At 40.8% G+C, this 20,602-nt stretch overlaps 1 protein-coding gene across 1 annotated transcript in view; it reads right to left on the bottom strand.

Moving 5' to 3' along the window:
• The window catches only part of bcat2 (branched chain amino-acid transaminase 2, mitochondrial), a 221,255-nt gene that overhangs the window by 114,294 nt on the left and 86,359 nt on the right, over positions 1 to 20,602 (bottom strand). Inside the window, exon 5 of the mRNA XM_039773887.1 lies at positions 10,749 to 10,868. Coding sequence (XP_039629821.1) covers positions 10,749 to 10,868 — 120 coding nt within the window. The remainder of the gene's footprint in view (positions 1 to 10,748; positions 10,869 to 20,602) is intronic.

The following is a 20,602-nucleotide window of genomic DNA, read 5'->3' as shown; positions in this document are numbered from 1 at the left end:
CAGCAACAGCGCTGTTATTTATTGCAGCGGGATCTTTATAATGTTCCTTGTATGACCCATTGACGACAGGCGCTTATAGCATGTCTGCGATCTTTTTGGATGCGCTTATACGGCGAACTGCTACAGCGCTGGGAGACTGCGATTGCTTTGGGACACTCTTCCGCGTGTCTTCCTGTTGGGTGGAATCCCACATGAGTTTAGAAACTCACACCAGCCATGATTCTTTTTAAAGGTAAAGTGCAGGTTAATTTGTATTATGTATTTTACTTTATATTTTGTCTTAATCATTTTTATATGAATAGTTTTGGGTTGTGGAACGAATCGTCTGAGTTTCCATTATTTTTTATGGGGAAATTTGCTTTGATATAAGAGTGTTTTGGATTGCGAGCATGTTTCCGGAACGAATTATGCTCGCAAACCGAGGTTCCACTGTACTTACTTATTTCGATGGTATGACGCCACTGTCGGTCGCCATATTGAACTTTCCAACGTCACCAATTTTCAAACTTCCCGTGTATGCAGAAGGCTGACCCCATCTTCATGAAATTTGGTAGGCGGCTTCCCTGCACTAACCGAAACCGATGTACTTACTTATTTCGATGGTATGACGCCACTGTCGGCCGCCATATTGAATTTTCCAAACGTCCCTAATTCTCCAATTTCCCGTGTAGGTAGAAGGCTGAAATTTGGCAGGCCCATTTCTTACAGCTTACTTACAAAAGTTAAGTAGGTTTCATTTCGAAATTCTATGCGTAACGGTCATAACGGTCAACAACGTCCGCCATATTGAACTTTCTTATTCATGGCCCCATCTTCACGAAATTTGGTAGGCGGCTTCCATGCGCTAACCAAAACCACTGTACATACTTATTTTGGTTGTAAGACGCCACTGTCAGCCGGCATATTGAACTTTTAATGGAAACCGATATCCGTACTTATTTCGTTGGTACGACACCACTGTCGGCCATATTGAACTTTCCAACGTCACTAATTCTTCAACTTCCCGTGTAGGTAGAAGGCTGAAATTTGGCAGGATCATTCCTTACAGCTTACTTACAACAGTTAAGCAGGTTTCATTTCGAAATTATACGCGTAGCGGTCATAACGGTCAACAACGTCCACCATGTCGAACTTTCTTATTTATGGCCCCATCTTCTCAAAATTTGGTAGGCGGCTTCCCTGAAATAACTGAAACCAATGTACGTACTTGTTTCGGTGGTATGATGCCACTGTCGGCCGCCATATTGAACTTTTCAACAGTCTTTGTTACTTATGGGCCCATCTTCAAGAAATTTGGTACATGGGTTCCCAACGCTAACTGAATCCTACTTACGTACATATATACCTCCATAGTCTGCACCTCGGTCACCGTGTAACGTCGCATTGGGTCCCCCATCCCAACGCCTCCCACATTGTTGGCTGCCTGCCTATATAAGGCCGTCCGTTGCTCCGGTCTCTACATTCCCTTCCTTGCTTTGCCACGGGATTTACATCTCCCTACTGATAACTACAGCCTTTTTGTTTAATCCACGGCTTCTCCGCTGTTTTATTGTTTGTTTATTATAATTATAGTTATTGTGTAGGTATTTTATTTTATTTTCCATCTTATATATCGGAATGCCTGACACGTTATATTCCAAATCATAACCTTAGATCTTCAAATGAGTGTCTCCTTATAATTCCAAAAGCTAAACTTAAAAGAAGTGGTGAGGCGGCCTTCTGCTGTTATGCACCTAAAATCTGGAATAGCCTGCCAATAGGAATTCGCCAGGCAAATACAGTAGAGCACTTTAAAAAACTGCTGAAAACACATTACTTTAACATGGCCTTTTTATAACTTCACTTTAACTTAATACTGATACTCTGTATGTTCAATTCTTCATAATAACTATTCACAGTGGCTCCAAAATCCGTACTGACCCCTACTCTCTCTTCTGTTTCTTTTTCCAGTTTCTTTGTGGTGGAGGCCTGTGCCACCATCACCTACTCAAAGCATCATGATGCACCAACATTGATGGACTGAAAGCTAGAAGTCTACGTAACCATCATCATCAGGTCCTTCCATGAAAACCCTAAATACAAAGAGGACTGTTTGATTTATGTTAGGTAGATTGCCCAGAGGGGACTGGGCGGTCTCGTGGTCTGGAACAACTACAGATTTAATTTTTTTTTTCTCCAGCTTTTGGAGTTTTTTTTTGTTTTTTCTGTCCACCCTGGACATCGGACCTTACTTATTCTATGTTAATTAATGTTGACTTATGTTTATTTTTTTATTGTGTCTTCTATTTTTCTATTCATTTTGTAAAGCACTTTGAGCTACATTTTTTTGTAGGAAAAGGTACTATATAAATACATGTTGATTGATTGATTGATTTAGACTTACTTTACATTGCTCAGGTACCCATTTCCTTTATCGTTCCAAACACCATTACCATGTCTATCGAGATGATCACTATCAATCAAAGAACTGTCACTTACAGAGTGGTTTACATGCCCGGAGATGGCACCTACCTTTTCCATTCTCTTTGTTACATATTGCACGGCCATATCAGGCTCACTCTTGATATCCGGAGGAACATTGTGTCTTATGTATTGAATGACTGGGACAGGTTCAAGGTGTGGACTGATGACGGTACAGGAGATAATTATACTACACAGTAGCACTATAAGAGTGAAATGCTTAAGCCCTTCACCTATGGTTCTGCATGTGAGTTGATGGCTGCCGCTGAATTGTTCGGTTGTCGCTTTCAACTGTACCGAAATGGCCAAATATTTTACACCTTTCGACAACCGCCAATGCCTCTTAAACATCTTAGATTGACAGGTGACGATTTCAGTAGTGGACACTTTGATGTTTATGAATGTTTAAACTCTCAAAAGCTGGATATGAAGTTACTGATGAAACCGGTTGTATACTTACAACGCTTGACAGATGCTGAACGTCACTTCAACACAAGTCCTGCAAATACTTACATAATTGAAACAAACCATGAAACTCAAACCGATTATGACAGCAGCAATCCAAGCTGTGAGATTTGAGGCAAGATTACTTTTCACATGGCCAACTGTATGTTGCATGCTCAAGAGTAAGCTCAGCGCACAGCTTGGTCATATTACAACCAGAGGGCCGAACTGACAACGTGGCATACAAAGAGATCCTTAACAAATAATTATTGGTATATTTTCCCTCATTTTAAAAAGGTTTAATTTTCTTATTAATAAAAATTTTAAGGCAGTACTTTGCCGCTGTGAAGCGCGGGTATTTTGCTAGTACATAATATAAAGTAAAAATAAATAAAGCAAATTAACCTGCACTTTACCTTTGAAAAGAATCATGGCTGGTGTGAGTTTCTAAACTCTTGTGGGACTCCACCCAACTGAACGACATGCAGACGAGCGTCCCAAAGCAATCGCAGTCTCCCAGAGCGGTAGCAGTTCGCCATAAAGGCCAATCCAAAAAGATTGCGGACATGCTATAAGCACCTGCCATCGATGGATGAATCAAGGAACATTATAAATGCGCAGGGCATATTTCCCCTCGACCCTGCCTGACTGCTGTGTCCGTGTATAGGAGAATGGCAGATCCAGCTAAAATAAATAACCGCGCTGTTGCTGTTTCAAGCTTAATAAAGCTGGTGTTGCTAAAAGTACTGAGAATCGGCTTCGAGTTTTCGGGTGCAAGACTGGGACTCGCACGTCACAACACAAACACACACACACGCAGTCACAATGCTGTAGTAAACAGTATACGCTCATATGGATGTTGATTATATGAGTGACTGAATTAAGGCTCTAGAAACTGCAATTAATTACATTGAGCAACAAGAAGAAGCTACAGGAATCGACATAATGATGCTGCAAAGGTGGCGAGACTTGACAGCAAAGAAACGGCACTCGTCAGGAAAGCAGACTACAATCAAAAATGTCTTTAAATCATCACAGGACTGAACTTTTTAAGTACAGTACATACAATTCTGTAACTGTAAGTTCATTTTTTCCAGTTAATTTATTCTGTTGTTTTGTTGTAAAACATGATTATTAGGTTCATAATGTGTAAAATTATAACATAGTTTGACATTTAATAGTTCTTTTTCTTAACACCTGCCATTATCCGACATTTTCGCTTATCTGACGTTCTGCCGGCCCGTTTATGTTGAATAAGCGAGACTCTACTGTACTTTGAGTAAGTCGAGTGCAATTGTGGAAAACCATTTAGATCAGTTAACATCAAATGTAAACATGGAAAACAATTTAGATCAGCTAACACATTATAATATGACCTTGAGAGATGCTCTGCACAGAGTGACTCCCCTTAAAACAAAAGTGATCAAAGCACATAGAAACTCTGCCTGGTTTAATAAAAAAAAAAACCCGAGCTCTTAAATTAGAGTATCGAAAACTGGAGTGCAGTTGGAGAATTAAAAAGCTACATGTTCCATGGGCAGAGTGTTAAAAAATATAAAAAAGGTCTCTTTAAAGCTCGCTCAGAATACTATTCTACAATAATAGATAGCAATAATAAAAATCCTCGGGTACAGTTTAGAACAATTGCTAAGTTAACAAATGGGAATTCAGATCTACAGTGCAAAATACCAACAGATATTAGCAGTACAGACTTTATGAACTTCTTGAAAGAGAAAATTAAAAATATAAGATCCCAGATCCCAGCATCACAGTACAAACTTTTCTCGGTACCCAAATGTGGCAATTGGTGCCACGGCCCACCTGCCAAGTTGTTTGCCTGCCTATGGTAAAGTCATCCCTGATGGAGGATGACAGGAATCATGGGAAAGAGGGGTCCTTTCATCAGAGCAACATTTCAGCCGTGGCATGGCCAAATGGGGAGGCAGCTAGATGGATGAGGTCTCCAGGACTCTAAAAATATCCAAACCTAATTATGTCATATCATCTACTGTTAAACCGTACTTCTAAAATTTGTATTATTATGCTGTCTTAAGGATTTGTTCTGTTCTGTGTATTGTATTGTATTGACCCCCTACTTTTGACACCCACTGCACGCCCAACCTAGCTGGAAAGGGGTCTCTTTGAACTGCCTTTCCCGAGGTTTCTTCCATTTTTCCCTACAAGGTTTTTATTGGGAGTTTTTCCTTGTCTTCTCAGAGAGTCAAGGCTGGGGGGCTGTCAAAAGGCAGGGCCTGTTAAAGCCCATTGCGGCACTTCCTGTGTGATTTTGGGCTATACAAAAATAAACTGTATTGTATTGTAAACTGCATACTAGCTTAGCAGATCCTGCCTCACATTGCATTCAGCACTTTAGTAATTGTAATACTGTAACTGAGCAGGAAGTCTTAACTTTAATTTCTAAAATGAAACTCACTACTTGTTCCCTAGATCCAGTGCCAACAAAACTAGTAAAAAGTGCAATGGATGTTCTTGCAGTACCTATTCTAAATATTATCAATAGTTCATTATTGCATGGCACAGTACCTGATGCAGTAAAAGTGTCAGTCATTAAAACATTACTTAAAAAGTCAGACCTAAACCCAGACATACTAAATAATTATAGGCCTATTTAAAATTTACCCTTTCTCTCTAAAATACTAGAAAAAGTAGTCACCAATCAGCTTCAGTCACACCTTAAGCATTACAATTTATTTGAGAAATTCCACTCTGGTTTCCACAATGGTCATAGTTGAGAAACGGCACGAACGCGGGTTGTAAACAACAGTCTGATATCCTCTGATGAAGGAAACTTCATTGTAATTATGTTGTTAGACTTATGTGCAGCATTTGACACCATTGACCATTCTATTTTACTTCATAGGCTAGAAAATGATGTTGGGCTTACAGGTACTGTGCTCACTTGGTTTAGTTCTTATTTATCAAATCGATTCCAATATGTACAGAAATGTGCTGACAGTACTCCATCAATTATACACAGAAGTGACATACAGTGTCCGATAGGGCACTGTTTTCACTTTACATGCTTCCACTGGGATCTATCATTAGGAAACAAAATGTTAATTTTCACTCATATGCAGACGACACCCAGTTTATTCCTTTCATTTAGATCAAATGAAGTTTCTCCTATGTTGTCTTTAATTAGTTGTGTTAGTGAATTAAAGGAGTGGATGGATGAGAACTACTTGTCTTTAAACACAGATGAAACAGAGATGTTAATTGTCAGAGGGAATGACGCTGATCACAACAATATTTTGTCATCATTTAACTAGCATGTCATTTGTGACTTTCGCGGCTTCACTCTATCACAGACTTTATATGTAAGCATATCTAAATATATAACGCAGATTTTTTGCTGCTTCGTGGGTTTCTGCGGACAACGGGTCTTTTTACTTCTGGTACATGCTTCCTCAGTTGCTTTGCCCAGTTGATTTCATACAATTGATGCTATTGGCAGATGGCCGAGAAGCTATCCAATCAGAGCACGCAGGCAAGTTCCTGTGTGCTGACTGGCTCAGCGACGGAGCGCTGAATTCGATTCCGCTGTGTTAACCAGGAAGTCTCGTCTTGCTCATTCAGCATCAACGTGTTTCGTTGTGTATAAGAGTTAACTTTTGTGCTCTTTTGTGTTTATCTTTGTGCATAGTCAAGCCCTTCATTATGGAACCTAAATAATCTGCTCCTGCTACTGCTTCAGGGGCCGTGCCCAAGTGCCAATGGAAGATGCTAACGATTGCTTAAAAGGTAAAAGTTTTGGATATGTTGAAGGAAGGGAACAGCTAAACCGCTGCAGACGCCATTATGGCCATGATTCTTTTTATTTCAAAAGGAGGAAAAGAATATAAGATCTACGGCCGCGTTGTCCTTTAACCAGGGCAAAACGAGTTGTAAGTGGATGTAATAAGGCGATAGTACGGATGGAATCTGCTTTAGGGATTTGGATTGAAGACTGCCGGAAGAAGATCAACAGCGGTGCTACACAATCACCTGAATAGGCTCCTTTAGAAGAGCTGTAACGATCTCATTTGTTTTGCAGTAAAATTAACCTCATCGTTATTGGACAAGTCGTTGTGTCATTGTTGGTGAGTAACCATTAATTAATTTTCTAAGTACAGTACTTATTACATGTACATAGTTTAGTGTCACTGTACACACATTTTACTGTATACAATTTTTCTTGCATTGTACGTATTTATTGCTGGTGCCCTGTCTGTCGTAATGGCTGTAACATATGTGATATTGGAGACGCTCGATATCTTTAAAATAATATTTAGGTTTTACTGTATATAAACAGTGTGTTTACATACATAATTTCAATGAATCTTACCTAATATCTAAGAGAATACAAAGGGTTTATGCTGTATAACTGTGCGTGAAATGTTTATAATAGTGTGGGAAAGTTTGCGGGGGGTTCTGGAACACAACCCCTGTGATCGAGGAGGGATTACTGTATTACAAAGTTGTCCAAATCAATTTTCTTCCATATTAAAAATGTTGGGAAATTAAGGTACTTTCTAAATAAACAGGATTCTGAGAAATAAATTCATGCATTTATTTCTAGTAGGACTGCCTACTGCAATGTTGTGTTCACTGGATGTTCAAACTGTTCTTTATACAGCCTCCAGTTAATCCAAAATGCTACTGCAAGAATTATTACAAGAACAAGAAATTATGAACATATACAGTAACTCCAGTTCTTAAATCCTTACACTGGCTCCCAGTTAAGTTTAGGGCAAATTTCAAAATCCTCCTGTTAACATATAAGGCATTAAATGGCCAAGGTCCGGCTTACTTGTCTGAACTTATCATGACTTACAAACCAGAGCGCATATTAAGATCTCAAGATGCCGGCCTTCTTATAATTCCAAGGATTAATAAAATAACAGTGGGAGGTCATGCTTTTAGTTACAGGGCCCCTAAACTGTGGAATGGTCTGCCTGCTACTATAAGAGATACCCCTTCGGTCTCAGCTTTTAAATCCCGACTGAACACTTACTACTTCAGTTTAGCATATCCGGACTAGAGCTGCTGATTAACTGTACATACGGCATCTCTGTTGTTAGTCATTTGCACTAAAACATAAGTAACATGATAGTTATAATTTGTCACTAACCCTCACCTATTCTGTTTCTCTTCTTGGTACTCAAATGATGGCATTTGGTGCAACGGCCCACCTGCTAAGTTGTTTTGCCTGCCTAAGGTAAAGTCATCCCTGATGGAGGATTGCAGGGATCGTGGGGTAGAGGGATCCTTTCCTTGGATTGGCTGGTCAAGCAATGTTTCAGCTGTGGAATGGCCAAATGGGTGACGCAGTTTGACGGCGTCTCCAGGACTCTAAACAAATCCAAATCGTATTATGAAATATCATCTACTATTTAATTCTCCTCTGTACTTGTAATATTTCTATTACACTATTATATTGTATTGAGGATTACTTGTGTTCTGTTCGGTGTATTGTATGGTATTTACCCCCTTTTTTGAATCCCATTGTGCGCCCAACCTACTTAGAAAAGGGTCTCTCTTTGAATTGCCTTTCCCAAGGTTTCTTCCATTTTTTTCCCTATAAGAGTGTTTTTTTTTTGGGAGATTGCCCTTGTCTTCATAAAGAGTCAAAGCTGGGGGGCTGTCAAAAGGCAGGGCCTGTTAAAGCCCATGGCGGCACTTCATGTGTGATTTTGGGCTATTCAAAAATAAATTGTATTGCATTTTATGTTTGTAGATGGGTACTTAATTGGCTCAGGAAGCAAAGGGTTATGGTGTGAGATACCTTATCAGAATTGGCTGATTTTAAGAGTATTATTCCCAGGGGTAAGTGCTAGGGCCACTGCTATTTTTAATATATAGAAATGGTTTGGATAGGAATACAAGTAACAAACCGGTTAAGTTTGCAGATGATCTCAGGATTAAAATCATTACAGATGTTAAATCATTACAGAAAGATTTGGGCAGCATACAGGCTTGAGCAGATTTGTGGCAGATGAAATGTAATGTCAATAAATGTAAGGTATCACACATAGGAAGTAAACATGTTAGGTTTGAATATACAAAGGGAGGTCTGAAAATGAAGAGTACACCTCTACGCTATCAACTTCTAGACAGTGTTTGGAAGCCATTAAGAAGGCAAACAGAATGTTAGGTTATATGGCACGATGTGTTGAGTACAACTCCAAGGAGGTTATGCTCAAGCTTTATAATGCATTGGTGATGCCTCATCTGGAGTACTGTATGCAGTACATTAGCCCTCATGAGAGGCCCCGGAACCCCACAATCTCCCAGCACTCCCCACAGAATCCCTCGAAGAACATGATCATACACTTTCTCTTAAGCACATGCAGACTGATCAGGAATACTCCCATGCACCCTGCAGAATCCTCATGAGGGTAGAGAGCTGGCCCACCATTCCACGGCCTGGATGGAATGCACATCATTCCCCCTGGGTCTGACATTCCATGATTGGTAGGGTTCATCTTTCTAGTACCCTGGCATGCATTTGTCCAGGGAGGCTGAGGAGTGTGTCTTTTTGCAAAGAATCCTCATATTTATTTGTTGATCTGTAATATTTTGATGGCTTGAAATTTAGTCAGGAAAGACTCAGAGTGTGAATCCTCACAAACACAGAGAATGAGGCATATCAATGACAATTCACTAAACAGGGATGGTGTTCCATGTTGCAAAATAACATTTTTTTTTCTTAAGTTACCGTGCTTTGTTGGATTTTAAAAGAACCGAGACTTAATTTCAAACTAAACCAAAACTAAGGCAGGAGAGAAAAACAAATATGTTTTCATGTAAGCAACACCTGAACACATCACATTAGTGGTTATGATATACAAAGATTGTAACACAATGTCTACTGTATGTGTAATGTAAAAAAAAAAAAATGATGCTACATATAATGACAATTAAGTTGGGATTCTTTCAAAATCCAACAAAAAACAACAGTAATTTAAGAAAATATTATCGGTTAGACTTTAATCTAAGCAGACCTTTATATATTTTGATGGTTTACTTTCATAATGATTGCTCTACAGGTGTACCAAGAAAGGAGGCAAAACAAGAAGGGTACAATTTATTAATGTTTGAACTAGGTGAGTGAACATTGTTTATCTATTATGTTTATGTTTGTAACAGTTACAAGGAGGTGGAAGAGTCCAGTCATGTTAGGGGGCAGCAATTAAATAAGAAGGAAGCAAAGTGTGCCATGTTGAAGTAGTGGGTGGCCATCCTGCCCGGCACTTCTAGAATCACCCATCTAAATCTCTGGTCTTGATCTGCTGTGCCTTTGCCAAGTGATCAGAAGGTATTTGCCAGGTTTTTTTTTTCCCCAACTCATTGCACTGGCTGCCTGTCTCACATAGAATTGATTTCAAGGTTCTATTACTTGATTAAATAAATTAATTCCCTTATTACAGAAGAAATTTCAGTTTCCATAGACATATTTTACTATATTTAAATCAAATTTACAATAGAATAACATATTTTTAACAGTAATAGTACTCCATAAATAACTTTTTGACTCTGCCCAGGAGTTGGTCTTGTGCTGCTGCAGGTAATCACTAACTGCTCACCTTTGAGTAAAAAGATGCTGTCCCATCTCAGGCAGCTTCTTAGCTGCAACGCAGTGCTTCGTTTGTGTGATGCCAGGCTGGCTCCACAACATCACTGCATTTCTAGTCTGGTACAATATAGAATACATTTTAAGTGTCCTATATTTCACTGCCACTTGTATATAAAGGCAAATTTGTGATTCATTGATACATTGAAAAAGCCAAAGGAACTACAAAGAACAAGGTTTAAGACATTCCTCTTTCAGAGGCTCAAATTACCTCTGTTCCAATCAAAGTGGGTCGGATATAGAGGCTGGCTTCAGTAGAGTGTGGTACCCAATCCTGGTCAATTTCCACTAGCTTTCTGATGCATTCAAGTAGCTCCTCCTTGTCAAAGAGCTAATGGAAGTAAAGCAGAAGTGGTATCAAACAGCATGCTTTCTAATCATCACTTATCAAATATAATAATTTAACATACTGATATTGTAATACTGTAATACTTGAGAGTGTTAAAACAGTCCCTAATTATTAAAAGCCAGTAGTTATATACATGGGGTTTACGTGAAAATGATTTATGACCTTTAAGCCCCGCCCCCTATGACATCACACTGGAAAGTCCGGCCCCTCCACGTGACCTAGCCCTGCCCCCGGCACCTGATTGGTTCAGGAAACTGTCAAGGGCATTTTGATGGATGTCTGAACCCTCCTTGAACCCGCCCCCGGCACCTGATTGGTTCAGGAAACTGTCAAGGGCCTTTTGATGGATGTCTGCCCCCCTCGTTGAACCGCCCCCAGCACCTGATTGGTTCAGGAAACTGTCAAGGACCTTTTGATGGATGTCTGACCCCTGTTTGAACTCATCCCACAGCTGTCTGCTTAATTAAACAAACTGTCAAGAGCAGCCCCCCTCCTTGAACGGGCATGCCCAGGCCTGTTACAGACCTGTTGGTGGCCCACTTCTCTCGAAGACACACGCACAAGCGTTTCAAGGGGCAGAGCTGTCTGCCTCTACGGTTTGGGTAAGAACTCCTGTATCTATCTATTATTTAAAATAATCAATTACTTTAAAGATCTAAACCTTAGTTTAGCACTTGTAAACCGTTTTTTATTTTATCTAAGTCAAGCTCCCATTCTCTGCGCTGACAAGCTGTCCCTTCACTCTCTCTCTACACAGTTGAAGCGTGAGAGCTGAGACAGCCTCTGCGTGCACCCCCGAGATGCCCCTGGGTCGAGGCTCCAAGCGTACAAGCAGGCAAGCTCGAAAGACGAGTTGTCGGCTCTCTGTCTACACAGCCGAGTACCTGAGTCTGTAAAAAAGCTGACAGTCTCTGAGCCCCTGCGAGCAGGTTATAGCTGTGTAAAAAAAAACCTCCTGCTGCGTTCTGCGCAAGCATCCTTATCAGCAGCTGGGCATAGCAGCAAAGAGTACAGTTCAGCCACAGGCCAGGAAACTGACAGCCCCTGCATGTAAACAGCTGAGTGTAAACTCCACCTCCTCCAAACCCAGGAATCTGGGGTGCGCTTCATAGCACAGAGATGGCAGAGTAGGGAGGAAAGGAGGGGAGTGATTCATAGCTCCTAGGCAACAGATTGGGTCCAATGTGAAAAATTGCCTTACCTTGCGGAATGCAGCTTGTAAAACAAAAGATGTTTTTCAGAGACATTCCAAAGACGCGGTGCAACGAGCATTGCTTGGGTCCTGTTCAAATGATTGGCAAACATTTGCTATCAGAAAGCACTTCCAAAATACCGCTCTATAAAGAGAGATGCTTTAAAATTGGTCTAAAACCTTTTTTTCCATCCCCTTTTAAATATATTTTGATATATAAGCCTTGTAAAAATCACACAGTTAAATAATAGGCAACAGCACCCTTTTTAAATGGCGTATTTAAAAAAAAAGCTATCCTCGGTGTATAAAAAGTATTTCCCCACACAATTTTTTTTAGACATTTATAGGTCTAAAAGTTAGATCGCGTTCAATGTGCAGTCATTCTGGGAAAGGGTAAAGACGCTTTGGCAAGCCACGAATACGGAGGACATTTTCCTAATACATGCGGCGCTCGCCTGAAGCTAAAGTGGTGGTGGGGGGTGCGTTTTACAACACAGAGATGGCAGGTGTGTCTGACACGCTTAGGTTGCGCCCGATGTGAAAAATTGCCTTACCTTGCGGAATGCAGCTTGTAAAACAAAGGATGTTTTAAGGAGATATTCCAAAGACGCGGTGCAACGAGCATTGTTTGGGTCCGGTTAAAATGATTGGCAAACATTTACTATCATAAAGCACTTCCAAAATACCGCTCTTTTCTCAATAAAAAGAGAGGATTCCATAACCAAACCCATATCTCCGTTCGCCCTGAGAACGACAAGATGAATTTCAGCCATTGTGCGTGTGTGCACGAGCTAGGGCACGCGCTTGTGTCCAAAGACCGGGCGACTTGTAAACGTCTCCAGTGTATTGTTCATGTGTAAATGAATAGGATTAAGAACTAGGGTGTCTGTTTTGATAAAGTTTTTATCTTGGTGTGGGGATTGAGGTTTCAGGTAGTTACAAAATAACCTATTTAGTTCGAGATTCTGTCTAGCTAACGTAAAATAGAATTTTTTATATGGACAAGCATCTAGCGGAATAGAGTCTGCAGGGTGATAACGCATAAGCTGTGGATGCATGTGTGGGTGGCTTGATTTAAAGAGAGAGCACGCATGTTTTTTAATGAACCGAGGCAAACCTTGGAAGCTTAGAACTTTTTGTTTTTAGAAGCAAGTCCTTTACAGAGTGAAGAAGTTTCTCAAAGGGCTTCCTCGGGGTTGACCAATCGCAGTAAGTGTCATTTCAGTTTATCGAAGGCATACAATGTGAAATGAGGCCTTTAACTAAAAAAAAGTTTATACGTTTTATTTACAGACCCCAGTCCCCCGGGTATTCTAACGCAAGTGCTGGACGGTTCAGAAAATCTAAACCTGTATCGTCACTGGCAAAATCTACAAAGCCCTCCTCTCTCTGAGATCGGTGTTCAGCATTCTCCGGCGCCTTCTGGGAGCTGTGTTCAGTATTCTCCGTCGCCCCCTGGCAGCGGTGTTCAGTATTCTCCGGCGCCCTCTTTTTCTAACAGGTGGTTGCCTTTGTTGGTGCCGCTTCACTCTGAACATGGATATCGGCCTATAAACCGTTATTCCCTCCGTCCTGAATACCAACGGAGACATCGACAAAGACTGGAGCGGCTGACAGCGCGACTTCACCAATTCCTGGTGGACTTTGTAGAATTGGAGGCTCCTGTGTACAACTCCACACCCAAAAGGTTCTAAATTCTGATGAAATAGCCGTAGTTAACGCTCTGCTGGAGCCTTTGAAGAATACCTCTTCTGAGGCCGGAACGTCTTCAGGTCCAGACCAACAACCTAAGGCCCTACATCCGAATGTAAAAACCCCATAACCTTCTACTTCAGGTACCTCTAGTTCCCCGTTTCAACATCACCCTGTCAGCAAAATGTTAATACAACCTTCTACCTCGCAGCAACATTCGCCTGCTGATAATTTAATAGGGTCGGATACTTCCAAAACAGACTCTCCACAGCTATCTACCTCGCATCATCACACGCCTGCTGACGATTTAACAGGGTCGGATACTTCCGAAACAGACTCTCCATAGCCATCTACCTCGCATCAGCACATGCCTGCTGACGATTTAACAGGGTCGGATACTTCAAATCCTCCGACAGGCTCCTGAGTGACTAAGCCGTCTGGGGTAATCTCGAGTCCCGACTCTCCACAGCCCCATACCTCGCATATGGACAATCCTTCCTCTCCAGACCCGCATCCGTCCACTTCTATAACGGAGCATCCAAAATTGAACAAAATCGAGATTAGACACTGTTTCAATTTTTCTGAGGCCTACACACTCGATTCATTCACTGAAGTTTTTAATCATATACACGAGACACTTCAACAAATATTAGACAGTTTTACGAGTACTTTGGATCCTAGGGATCTAGAGCAGTTAGAATTACAGGCTGAATCACTCAATCCCAGTGTTTTTTCCCTAATCCCCGCGGGTATGCTTTCTGTGGAAGATTTTTTTAATCAAATTGAATTACTTCTCCAGAGTCGCGCTACTATTTTAGCCGATTCCAGCCTGACGCTAATGGTTCAGGTAGTGAGGGTTCCATCTGGTGGCGGGGGTCCTAGGCGTAAAGCCCGTACTCTTTTCAACGATATAATCGTTCAAAAGAAACAGAAACACCTATGGATCTCCTTCAACCCGGATGATCAGTGTTGTTTTGCCAGATGTTTGCTGGCTGTATTAAATGCCAGATTCAGAAACAATCAGAAATTGTGTGAACAAGAGGCTCGTCGATTGCACGTCAGGGTCGGATTATCAATGGATCAGAAAGTAACGTTTTCAGATATTAAAAAGTTTGAGAGTTTAATGGGAATTAAAATTATCGTCTGGTACTGTGAACCAAGCACTAGCACACTATTAAAATTTGAAGCGTCAGGGGCCGGAGATACAAAGACAGCTTTCCTGTTTTTGCATCACAAGCATTATTACGGTATTTTGAATCTAAAAGGCTTTTTGGGATTTGACTACATCTGCGATTTTTGCTACACGGGGTATTCTAACCCTTCAGTGAGCAGCACTGTGACGTCTGTTTATCCACAGACTGTCGCTGGGTTGACGGGGAGGCTTTTCGATGTTCCGAGTGCCAGCGTTTCTGTCAATCAAGGCTTTGCTTTGAACTCCACAAAACGCCTAAATTTAATGAAAAGACGCGCAGGTCTGAAAGAATCTGCGACGTCTATAAAGTCTTCCCCCTCTGCAAACTGAGATACACCTCGAAAGACAATTCAAAACCTCACAAGTGTTGAACCAAACACTGTCGCGTTTGTAGAATGGTCCTGAAAAAATCGGATAAAAATCATCAGTGTTTTATTCAAAGTTTACCGCTCCAGGAAAAGTATGTGGTCTATGATTTTGAGTGCCGTCAAGATGACAGCATCCACGTCCCCACTTACATCCACTGTATGCATTGGAACAGTCAATCGTGGAGTTGGGCTGAGGAGGACTGTGACGCAAAGTTATCCCACAGATATCGATGTCCGAAATACCAAGAGTACACGTTCATAGCTCATAATTCTAAGGGGTATGACGGCTATTTCCTAATGAAATATCTCGTCGAGAGCGGGCAAACTCCGACGGTTACAGCTCAGGGTTGTAAACTAATTTGTTTTATAGAAGAAGATTATGATTTGAGATTTATCGACTTGTTGAGCTTCTTACCCATGAAATTTAGCGGGATGCCCAAGGCCCTGGGATTTCAGGCTCAAAAAGGATACTTTCCCCATTTCTTTAATACTGTTGAAAATCAAAATTACATCGGACCGTACCCTGAGCCTAAATATTACGGCATTCAATACATGATGAGTCAGGAAAGACAGGAATTTCTGTCTTGGTACGATTCGATTAAAAGCGGTACCTTCAACTTTAGACGAGAAATGGCTTTCTACTGTAGAAATGACGTGGTTATTCTGAGAATGGCGTGCATGAAATTTAGAGAGGAAGTGCTCAGGATCGGTAATATCGATCCTTTTCAGTGTATGACCCTAGCTTCTCTCTGCCTGTCCATGTACAGAAAAAATTGCATGCCCGATAACGCGATTGAAATCATTTCGAACGATCATTACAAAAGCACTCACAAAGCTTATTCTAATGCTTTTATTCAATGGATGATGTTTCTTTCCGAGAAGGAAAATATAAACATTCAAAACGCCCTGAATCACGGTGAAGTAAAGATGGGTTCCTTTCATCTAAACGGTTACGCCGAAGTTCAGGGCGTCCCGACAGCCTTTGAGTTTGCTGGATGCTTTTATCACGGCTGTCCCAAATGCTACGAGGCGTGAGCTGAACATCGTCTCACGGGGTGCCTTTTGCCGATTAGTTTAAGACGTTTGACGACAAGCTGTAGGAATTGTGTGAAAAATTTAATCTGATGGTGAGAGTGCTCTGGGAACATCAATGGGAACTCATGAAAAAAGCGGACTCGGAGCTTCAGGATTTCTTAAGATGCTTTGAGTGTCCTGAACCTATCAACCCCCGTGATGCCCTGCATAGAGGGCACACCAACACAAATTATATCATAAGGTTCAAGGTGCCGAGCAAATGCATTATTACGATTTTACAAGTCTGTACCCTTACGTCAACAAAAAAAAACCTACCCGATCGGCCATCAGACCTTTGTTTTTGAGGACTTTGGGGATCTTAAAGATTACTTCAGGCTCGTTAAAATCACCATGTTAGCCCCAAGTAATCTGTATTTTCTGGTCCTCCCTTTAAGAATTTGTGGTAAATTGATGTTCGTTCTGTGTCGTACGTGTGCAGAAACCCAAACAACTAGCGGCCTTTGCTGTCGCAATGATCAGGAAAGGTCTTCAACAGGAACCTGGTGCAGCGTCGAAATACTAAAAGCCTTAGATAAAGGGTATAGAGTTTTAAAAATACACGAGATATGGCACTACGAACAGAGCACATCTGATTTATTTGCCGATTACATCAAAATTCATCTGAAAGGCAAACAGGAAGCCTCCGGGTGGCCCACGTGGGCCCAGGACAAGGTCTCCCGCCGGCACTATGTTGACGACTATTTCATAAAAGAAGGCGTCTTATTGGAGAGTGAAAACATCACCTCCAACCCAGCTAAGAGACAAATTTCCAAGTTATTTCTGAATTCTCTTTGGGAAAAAATTCGGTCAGAAGCCTAATCAACCGACCACGACGTTTATTAAACACAGCCAAGAATTCTTCGATTACCTGTTTTCAGACATGTACAGGGTGTCCTATTTTACCACGGCCTATGCCCGCCTAGAATTGTACAGTTTGCTGGAACGTTTAGGGTCGAGGATTCTGTATCATGATACAGATTCCGTTATTTTCACAGCCTCACCCGGGCAGTAAATTCCGCCGCTCGGTAACTATTTAGGGGAACTCTCCAGCGAACTAGATCCTGACGATTTCATAGAAGAGTTTGTTTCTGGGGGTCGTACGCGTACAAAACGTTCAAAGGAAAGGTCTGCATGAAGGTAAAGGGCATTATTCTCAATCACTAAACAGCTCAAGCGGTAAACATATACTCGCTAATGGATTTAGTGCATAGTTTTGTGGAACTCAATCTCGCGAAAGAAATAACGGTTCAGGGCGCACAGATTCATAGGAACAAAAAGAACCAGACATTACAAACTCGTCCACTCAGAAGAAGATTCAGAGTGGTGTACAACAAAAGGGTTCTGTTGCCCGATTTCACCACTCTCCCCTATGGATACTAAAGAGGGTTTTGACGTTAGACTTCAGCATCCGTTCTCGAAAATAGTCTTGGGACCCTCTTGTTCGGGCAAATCACATTATGTGAAAAAGCTCTTGGAGCACGCGGACCATGTGCTTTCTCGTCGCCCCGACGTCTGGTAGTCTGGTTTTACAGCTGCTGGCAGCCTCTGTACGACGAGCTACTAGCTCGATTTCTTTTTTTATTAATTTTATTAGAATCCATACATAGCAATCAAGTTTTTACAAAAAGAAGAATTATGTTAAGAACAGATCGATCCCCTGCGTAACTGCGTAAAATTTAAGGCTTGTAAACATACCTAAATTAATAAATTCTCTGTGCTTTATAAACTTATTTTAAAATATTACTGATTAGATCCTGCCATGTTTTGAAAAAAGTCTGTACGGATCCTCTAACTGAGTATTTGATTTTTTCCAATTTCAAATAATATAACACATCGGTTTCCCACTGACTTAAAAGAGGAGAGTTTGGGTTCTTCCAGTTTATCAGAATAAGTCTGCGTGCCAAGAGTGTAGTGAATGCAATCACAATTTGTTTGTCCTTCTCCACTTTAAGCCCTCTGGAAGAACCCCAAACACAGCTGTTAATGGGTTAGGAGGGATTGTGAGTCCAAGGCTGTCTGAGAGGTAATGAAAATTTTTGTCCAGAATAATGTTCATTTGGTGCAGGCCCAGAACATGTGACCCAGTGAGGCTGGGGCTTGGTTGCAACGTTCGCAGGTTGGATCATGCCCTGGAAACATTTTGGAGAGTTTTAGAGACAGATGTGCTCGATAAATAATTTTGAGTTGTATAATTGTATGCTTTGCGCATATGGAGCTTGAGTGAATTCTCTGCATTGCTACTTTCCACTCCTTTTCTGATATATTAATTGAGAGATCATTTTCCCAGTGTCCTCTTGGATCTTTGAAAGGAAGGGATTGTAAAATGATTTTATATATTGTAGAGATGGAGTCTAACTCCTTGAAATTGAGCAATATTTTTCCAGCGTGGATGAGGGTGCAAGATGAGGAAAATCTGGAAGGTTCTGTTTAACAAAGTTCCTGATTTGAAGATAGTGAAAGAAATGTGTAGCTGGAATGTTAAATTTGGAATGTAATTGTTCATAGGATGCAAAGACGTTGTCTATATAAAGATCTCTAAGCAAGTTAATTCCAAAATTTTTCCAGATATTAAAACTGCATATGTTTGTGAAGGTTGAAAGAGGTGGTTCTCTTGCAGGGTGCCACAGAAGAAGCTTCTCCGTCTTAAAATGCTTTCTACATTGGTTCCAGATTCTAAGTGAGTGGAGCACAATTGGGTTATTAGTGTATTGCCGATAACGTGTGTTTATTGGAGCGCAGAGCAAGGAATACAAAGAAGTACTGCAGGATTTTACTTCTATTGCGGTCCATGCCTGTGTATGTTCTTCTATTTGTGTCCAGGTTCTTATCGCTGTATATTTGCCGCCCAGTAATAAAACTGGAAGTTAGGTAGAGCCATGCCTTCTGCCTTTTGTCTTTGTAGGGTCGCTCTTTTGATGCGTGGATGTTTTGAATTCCAAATAAATGAGGTTATTGTTGAATCTAATTGCTTAAAGAATGATTTATTAATGTATATTGGTATGTTTTGAAATAAAAAGGAGCTTAGGAAGAATATTCATCTTAACAGTGTTAATTCTTCCAGCTAGTGTGAGATGAAGGGTTGACCATCTATGCAAGTCTTGTTTAATTTTTTCCATGCAGACACGAAATTTTGTTGATAAAGAGCTTTATGTTTACTTGTGATGTTTACCCCTAGGTATTTAAACTGTTCTGCAATGATAAAAGGTAGGGTGTCTAATCTAATATTATATGCTTGAGAATTCACTGGAAAGAGTACACTTTTATTCAGATTAATTCTGAGACCAGAGATCTTTTGAAATTCTGTGAGTGCTGCTAAGACTGCAGGCACAGAATTTTCTGGGTCCGATATATACAGTACCATGTCATCTGCATATAATGAGATTTTCTGTTCCAGTCCTTCTCTGCTAATCCCCTTTATCTGATCAGTATTTCGACAATGTATTGCCAGTGGTTCAATGGCAATTGCAAACAGCAGTGGTGACAAAGGGCATCCTTGTCTTGTGCCACGTTCTAGTTTAAAGTAGTCTGAGCAAATGTTATTGATGCAAACTGAAGCTTCTGGGTTAGTATACAGTAATTTAATCCATGCACAAATGTTCGGGCCAAACCCAAACTTCTCCAAAATAGTAAAAGGTATTTCCATTCAATCATGTCGAATGCTTTTTCTGCATCCAATGATAATAATATTTCTGGGGTGTTTGATTTAGTTGGTGAGTATATTACATTAAACAGGCTCAAGATTTGAAGATAAGTGTCGGCCCCTAATAAATCCAGTTTGGTCTTGTGATATTACAGTGGGGAGCACTTTCTCCATCCTTCTAGCTATGATTTTAGAGAGTATTTTAACGTCGTTATTCAGAAGTGAAATTGGTCTGTATGATGCACATTGTAATAAGTCCTTATTTTGTTTTGGAAAGACAGTGATTAGTGCTTGGCGAAAGGTTTGTGGAAGAGATTGGTTATCTCTGGCTTCTGTAAATGTTGCTAATAGGAGGGAGCTAGCTGAGCGGAGAATTTCTTGTAAAACTCTGCAGGGTAGCCATTAGGGCCTGCTGCTTTTCCCGCCTTGGAGTGACTTTATAGCATCTAGTAATTCTGATAATGACAGAGGTTTATCAAGTTCCTCCACACTAAAAGCGTCAATTTGTGGTATCTGTAATGTATCCAGAAATGCATTAGATTGTATATTGTCTTCTTT

Source organism: Polypterus senegalus, chromosome 13 (genome assembly GCF_016835505.1).
Source record: "Polypterus senegalus isolate Bchr_013 chromosome 13, ASM1683550v1, whole genome shotgun sequence".
In the NCBI taxonomy this organism is placed as follows: domain Eukaryota; kingdom Metazoa; phylum Chordata; class Cladistia; order Polypteriformes; family Polypteridae; genus Polypterus; species Polypterus senegalus.
This window is presented reverse-complemented; position numbering and strand designations above follow the sequence as displayed.